Source organism: Entamoeba invadens, assembly GCF_000330505.1.
Source record: "Entamoeba invadens IP1 unplaced genomic scaffold scaff_1105074724332, whole genome shotgun sequence".
Lineage (NCBI taxonomy): Eukaryota > Evosea > Mastigamoebida > Endamoebidae > Entamoeba > Entamoeba invadens.
Window position 1 is genome coordinate 35680 of NW_004191636.1, and position 7597 is coordinate 43276.

Below are 7597 nucleotides of genomic sequence, written 5' to 3' on the forward strand. Positions count from 1 at the left end.
AAAAGTTCTTTTTTCATCGCACCTTCTTTTTTTGATTCACTTGAAAGCATTGAGTTAGGTGTTCCAATACCTGCACAGATGTTTTTGAGTTGCATGATCGATTTTCTTGGTAATTTTCCTTCAACCAACGTGTCGAGTTTTTGTTCTTTCACAAGTGCAAGTTCCTTTTCATTTCTTTTATTGCTCTCCTCCAAGTCAATAAGATTGGTTTTCAATGTTTCAATCTCTTTAGACTTTTGTTCGAGGAGTTTGTCCATATCAGACTTGTGCATCAAATCAAGTTTCAGTTGTGTAATCATATGTAAGAGACCATCTTTGTCTCGCTGTAGTCCAAGTAACTCTTCTTGAAATTCAGTCACAACATCAGACTGAACTACTTTCCCATTGATCACCGTGATTTTGTTTGTTAAATAGAAACTGCCATTCACCTCTTGTTGTGTGGTGTCTCTCCCCTCCGCCTCAGAAAGTCGTTGAAGTGTTATATTGTGCGATTCCTTCTCCACTTCCAAGTCCATGACCAAGCCCTCGACTTTTGATTTCAACGCTCTGATTTGTGCGATCATTTCATTCGCGGACACAGATAGACTCTCAGTTACACTTTTTAACTTCTCGTTCTCTTCTTTGAGTTGATTGTTTTCTGCTCGTACCATTTCGTGTTGCTGTTTAAATCCCTCCATTGTTCGTAATAACCCTTCAATCACACTTGGGTCGACAGGTCCGGGGTCTTCTTCATAACTCTCGTTCTCCTCTTCTTCCTCTTCATGATAATTCTCACCATCAGTGTCTTCCTGTGACATGTACTCTTCATAATTTTCAGCGTTGTCATTCTCATTACCATATTGCGATGATTCCAACGGTGGCGTGTATGAACTTTCTGTTTCGTCCTGTTGTTGTGAATCGCTCATTTGATCTTCTTCACAATTAGAGTTTGAGTTATTTTTTTTCGTGACTCAATAAGTCACTTGCAGACTCATTTCTTTTCTTCAATAACCCTTTTAATATGTATTATATATTAGAAAATATTCTATTTTGGTAAACTATATTATATAGATCATTGTAACTAATAAATGAAACAAAGAAATCACTGGAATTCTTGAATAGTCTGGAGCGAAAGATGGATGTGTTCGCATAACGTTGAAAACCCATTTCGAATCAGTTTTAAGTCGTTAGAAGTGTATTCTCTTAATGTCAATTATATAATAGAGAGTATTATTATTATGATATTATATGATATTAATTTAATTCAAAGCTATTTGAACTGCCATCGCAACAAACATTCTAAGGAGATTCCCAAAAACACTCAACACACGGGTGACTTCTTTCTTTTTAAATTCTTTATCGACACTGACAACGTCGACAACCATTTTCGCGACTTCTTCATTTGGAAATTGGATGTCTGTTTTTCTGTTGGTTATCTTTCAATTAAAAGTGAATGAGGGAAACACAAACAACACATAAGCCATTCCCACTATTGTTTTATTAAGTTTAAAGTTATTAATCGCTTTACTCCATACCAACTTTAATAGTAACAGAAACTATAAAAAACTCATATTAATTTGCAAACAACGACACAGATGTTATCTGTCGAACCCATTACAAACGCAACATCACAGAGCATAGACGACAACTCCGCTATTCTGACGCAGTCCTTTTTCTTTTTTAATAATGCAACGATGTCAGTATTCGACAATTGATCCCACAACCCATCAGAAGCAACAATGAAGTACCTTTCGTTCTTCACTCGTTTGATGCTCACAAACTCCGGCAAGTCCGAAATGACTGGTTTGAGGGCGATATCCCCAATCGACCTCGACACAATATAATCTCCAAAGACTCGTCCTCTTTCCGTATACCCCCCGTACTCTTTAATCCTTTTAAATTCTTGTGGATTGGCGGGAGTATGTTCGTCACACATTTGATACACTTCATTGTCTGTAATATACACTGCTCTGCAGTCTCCACATTGTGCGACGTGAATGTGTGTTGGTGTGACAAAAGACACGGTGACGACTGCTCCGTCCGTGACTTTCATTTCTGTGAGTTGTTTCTGGATTTCTTCAAACGCCTGGAAGAAAGCCGTTCTGACGTCCGTAGTCTTTAAAAATCCGTACAGAAGTGCAGGGAACTTTTGTGAGAAGGTATTCGACACGACATTCCCCAAGTGTCCATCCACTGCTGCAAATAGAAAGTGGTCCGGTGCTGTAAAATTCGGTATACAGATGATCGAGTCTTGCATCTCCTCTCTATTACTACATTTCGAGCAAAAGGAGAATGACGCCGCCTCCGTCATAAATTCCTCTGGACGGTTAAATTTGCTCAAAAATGGAAATTGGACTGCTTGCCAACTCGGGTTCCCGTCCATTCGAATCACAAACTTCCTTTTCCCGATGTTTGGGACACTCGACAAATTATTGAGACTCAAGTCTAGTACTTGTAATGATGGAAATTCCAAGGGATGGACTTTGAAGTCTAACAGGCCATTCGATGACAAGTCCAATATCTCGAGTTTTGGAAGTTTGGTTTGGTTCATTGGAATCTCAACTAACGCGTTGTGCGACAATTTCAGTCGTCGCAGATTTGGGGCGTCGGGGAGTCGCACGGAGGTCAATCGGTTGTTCGACACATCAAATGAGACCAGCGACTTATTCACAAAGTCCGGAAGTGTCGTCAACGAGTTCATGCATAACGACAGCCGCTGGATATTGGGCAACTCCGACAAGATCTTTGGGCAGTCTGTGAACCTATTATTAGCCAAATGGAGGAGCGACAAGTTAGTCAACGTCGAGAGTTCTTGAGGAATTTCGCTGATCAAGTTTCCAGCGAGGAGGAGGACTTTTAAGTTTTGTAATGAAGAGAGTGGGGGGAACGTCGTCAAGTGATTATACGACGCGTTGAGTTTTGTGAGTTTTGGGCATCTTTGGAAGATAGGGGGGATAGAAGTGAGCAAATTGAATGAGACGTCGATAGCTCTCAAGTAATTCAATTCGAGGGGGATGTCTGGGATAGTAGTGATTTTATTCTTCGACAAGTCGCAGTTTTGGAGGTTCATAATTTCATTCAACTTCAAAGGGAAATGGTCCAAATCGTTGTTTCGTAAAGAGATGAATCCAATTTGAATTGTCCCTTCCGGTGAGAACGTGTTAATCAAATTGTTTGTAGCAATGAAGTCGTCGGTCGTCTTCGGAAGAGCGGTGATTTCGACTATTTTGTTATTACTGACATCAAGTGTCCTCATCTCCTTCACTGCATTAATTTCCTTCGGCAAAGTTGTTAAGTTCAAATTCGACACCATCAGTGTTTGTAATCGACTCAACGCACCAAGGGGTTCTGTAAAGCCTTCAAATTGGGAGTGACACAATGAGATCAGTCGTAACGACTTTAACTTCAGAAACCCCTCCGGAAGACTTTTAATTGGATTATAGTCTCCATTGAATGAAGACAAGTACGTCAATTGTGTTATCGATATCGGCAAACTCCCTATTCGGTTGTTTGAAACGTCAATGTTTTCAAGTTTCAGTAAACACCCAATCGATGGCAATGATGTGATTTTGTTCGTCCCCAAATTCATCACAACCAAATTGCTTAGACTAGTTATCCCTTCGACTCGACATAAGTTGTTTTGACTCAAATCTACAGACGTCAGACTCGGCAAATCCCAGTGTAACGGAATTTCAGAGATTTCATTCGACCCCAAGTTCAGCTCTTTTAAGTAACAAAACCCGTTCGGAAACGTTCTGATCCGATTCGCAAAGAGCGAAAATTGAAATAACTTCGTCAGTGATGTCAAACAACTCGGCACTTCCGTCACACAATTCTTGCAGACGTCCACCTTCGACAAATTTGTGAAGAGCGTCAAATTCTCAAGCGACGAAATTTGATTCCCGTCAGCATTAATATGTGTCAGTGCTGTCAAGTTCTTCAGTACTGGAGGAAATTTGGTGAACTCGTTCTTCGACATGTCCACACCAATCGCATTCAGTTTGGTTAAATCAGAGTTACTTAATTCTTTCATGTGACTTTCTTGAATATCAATATACGCCGCGTTTGTTGCCATTTCTTTCTCTTTTTAAGTTCAATCGGTGAGAAGTGTTGTTCTATTTTATTATTTTGTTATTTTTATTGTTTTTAATTGTTTTTATTATACTACTAACTATCACTTGTAGTATCTGGTAATAACAAATATACTATAATTAAACTATACAAAACAGTAGTAATATCAACTAGTTATTTAGTAATAAATGTTAACAAATGTAGTATTATAATAATTGATACAACACATCTATACCATCCGAACCGACTTTGGAACAAGAGAAAATTTGAAGAAATTTGGCGCGTACTGTTGTAGAGAGTTTAATCGGAGACGTGCGGGCTTGTTTTTGACTATTGAGTCACTTCCATAGTTACTATTTAAATATAGTTTATTTTCTTATAAAAAGCTATTTCTATGTCAAACGAAGAGGTTGCTTGTATTTCTATTGGAAGCTTATCGACAGAAAAAGGAACAAACCTATCAGTTCGAGGACGTCTTGAATGAACACTTCATTAAAAGAAAAGTAGTCCACCTGTTCCAAGTCGTCGACATCGATGATGTCCAAATTATCGAATTGAGGATTGAGGTGTGATTGTTTCTTAGTCTTCAAAATGAATTGCATCAAGTGCTAGCGCTGACTGAGAATGTGTTAGAATAGAGAGTGATTCTTTTGACGTTCATGAAGAGTGAGATACACGCTCTTTTATGTTCGTTATATAAGAGTTCTGGTATATCAAAAGGATTGACTATCATCAAGTTCTCTATTTGGACATTTTCCACAAGCAGTGTTCTAAAGAGGTAATATGCTTTAAACAAGAAGATGATAGTATCTCTATATATGATTATTCATTTCAATATTGAGTATTCGACAGATCTGCATATAAATAAACAAACCCCATTGCAAAGATATTAATCTTCTTTGTTTGTGCTAATATAATCGACTGTAACACATTAGAAAATGCAACATGAAGGTATGAATCATTATAATCTGGCATTTCCCCGTTCTGTGACAAATTGACTAGAACTGGTGTGACACTCTTTGGTAATTTCGACAACGCCAAAAATTGAGCAAATTCCTTTTGTCGTTGTTCTTTGTGAATTGACCCAGTCAAAAAGATAAGACACTGTTTCATATCACTCGTGTCTATCCCACTCACTGTTATCGTTCGCATTTTCGAGTCCGTTCTCTTCTTAATGCGCAGTGAGATCTTCTCCAAATTCCCTTCACACACATTCGACATGCCTGGTAATACAATACTCTTATTAATATGATCAAATTGAACATTCACCATATCCATTGATGACTCTTCACTATCACTTCCTATCTCTTCAAAGAATTCTGACGCACAATGACAATCTCCAACACACTGACACACTCGTTCATGCACTTTTGTAACAGAAGGCAAGTTCTAGTTGTTAGTTTAATTATACTATTAACTATTATATACTATACATATACTATATATAACTGAACAAACATATAACATCTTCCCTGAATAACAACACTCAACGGATATAAGAGAGTACACTAATGTAAAGATCCCACGATCATTATAAGCTTCATACGATATTATTGGAACGGATTTCACTAAAGAACGGACCCCGATTATCGATGACTCAAATGGACCGACTAACTGCCCATTCTTCCATATACCAGTCAGGGTTTCCCCATAATTTTCATTGTCACCCCATACAATAGACCCCTCAACACAACTCCCCTCAGTCCTCCCTTCCAGTGTATAACTCTGGACTTTTCGTGTGATCAAATTTTTGGTTTGTAAGTTGTACCTCCGGACACCCTTAGTCGACTCATTGATAGAAGTGATGACGGGGCTTAAGAAGTACAACACGGGGAGGTGCCGAATTACAAACAGAAAAATGCTTGAAGAGAGAATTGTTAATATCACAGCAATTAGTAGACACAACAGACACACCATTATAGTCACAAACGAGTTATAAAATTCATTCCAGAAAAACACTATACAAAACCAGTACAACTCAAACATCAAAACAACTAGAAGTGGTCTTCTTGTCATTTTCTATGAAGTCTCTGAACACATTTGAATGATACAAACCTCACTACTCGTAATGAAAAGATCACAAAGACAGTCAGAAGAATCATAATAATCTCTTCGTTGATGTACTTCGTTAAAAACTGTTTGAATGAACTGTCTTCTTCAACAGACCCCGACGTTTCTTCTCTTCTTTCAACAAAGAATTTCACCACTATCCCAATGAAATAGATCAACAAAGAAATTAAAAACACTACCGACGTCTTCATCGACGTCGTCGACAAGAAATCGACACCATAAAACTTCCTTTCAAGTCTCCGGCGTTTCATCGTTTTAAATATTTTTTGAACCGACTCGATTTCGTTCTGTGATATCGATTCAACGTCAATGTCTGTTATCCCAACTTCCTCTTCTTCGTTCGCTTGTGACTTCACAAGTGAAGTTTCCATGCTTTATTTAGTTTCTTTCGATATTTCTCTAATTCAAAACATTAAACTATAATGTATAGTTAATTTTACCATTAACACAATTCCTCAAAGTCCGATTGAGGAATAGGTGAAATGCTTGAAAAATCAAACAAAACAATGCAAACTCTCAGTTATCTTTAATTTCAGTGACGACTCCGGACCCTATTGTAGTCTTGTTGCATCTTAAAAAGAACTTTCCGAGGTTTTTTCCAGTGGCGCCGATTTCAAGAACAAGTGGTTTCTGCAATATGATTTCAACACTTGCCTCGACCTTACCACTCAGTTTCTTTGGCTTCACATGAACGTCACGAACACCAGAAAACATGATACGTGCAAAGACACATGGACTATTCCCACTCCATGTATACAACTGCATTAAAGTCCCTCTTCGAATGCTCATGTCGAAGGTATTCAATTTGACTGTTGCGTCAAACTTCCTCACACCGACAGGCAAACTCTCGGGATTCCCAATGACTTGATACTTCCCAATCGAGCGGTCTGGGCCTTCAACCAACAATTCGGTGATATCACCAGCACCTGCGTAGTCCACCATATCATTCCCTTTCTTCATTCTTTTCACAACAAAACTCTCCATCATTGGGCCCACAATCACATTATCACGCTCCGCTATCACTCCACGAAGAATATGTCCGCTCACAATACTTCCATTCCCTTGTCGCGTCGACTCGTTGATGACCATTCGAAGTGGTCCTTCGACATTACGATACCCTCCACTCTCTTGCACGATGATGTCTAACAAACAGTCTTTACACCACTTGCATTGGTTACACGGCGACGTCAGATTCTCTCCGCTCAACCCACTAATAGGGATATATCGGATATTATTAAAGTCAACACCCGACGACTTGATCACGCTCTCCGCAAAGTTCACAACGTTCTTGAATTTGGTCTCCGACCACTTCATCGCGTCCATTTTGTTGATCGCGACAATCACTTTCGAGACATTTGCGTTCGCCAATGTGTTGATGATGTCCAAAAAAGTCCCTTCATACGTGCAGTCCAAGTTGTGTTTGTCACCATCGACTACTACACAGCTACATCAGCTTCAGATATCGCTTCTATCGTCT

At 38.8% G+C, this 7597-nt stretch overlaps 4 protein-coding genes across 4 annotated transcripts; all 4 read right to left on the reverse strand.

Annotated features, from left to right (window-relative positions):
• Positions 1-905, reverse strand: EIN_197650 (hypothetical protein; the record flags this gene model as incomplete). Its single annotated transcript, XM_004183130.1, has 1 exon — positions 1-905. A coding segment is annotated over one exon (905 nt), but the record flags the coding sequence as incomplete, so codon positions are not given.
• Positions 906-1546: 641 nt separating this feature from the next.
• Positions 1547-4054, reverse strand: EIN_197660 (leucine-rich repeat containing protein, putative; the record flags this gene model as incomplete). Its single annotated transcript, XM_004183131.1, has 1 exon — positions 1547-4054. One exon carries the CDS (start codon positions 4052-4054, stop codon positions 1547-1549), a length of 2508 nt encoding a protein of 835 aa, XP_004183179.1.
• Positions 4055-4651: 597 nt separating this feature from the next.
• On the reverse strand, positions 4652-6491 carry EIN_197670 (hypothetical protein; the record flags this gene model as incomplete). Its single annotated transcript, XM_004183132.1, has 4 exons — positions 4652-4862; positions 4925-5439; positions 5509-6055; positions 6106-6491. The coding sequence occupies 4 exons, from the start codon at positions 6489-6491 to the stop codon at positions 4652-4654; spliced, it is 1659 nt and encodes a 552-aa protein (XP_004183180.1).
• A 145-nt stretch (positions 6492-6636) lies between these two features.
• Positions 6637-7554, reverse strand: EIN_197680 (elongation factor-1alpha, putative; the record flags this gene model as incomplete). The annotated part of the gene is made up of 1 exon (XM_004183133.1): positions 6637-7554. A coding segment is annotated over one exon (918 nt), but the record flags the coding sequence as incomplete, so codon positions are not given.
• Positions 7555-7597: the final 43 nt, after the last annotated feature.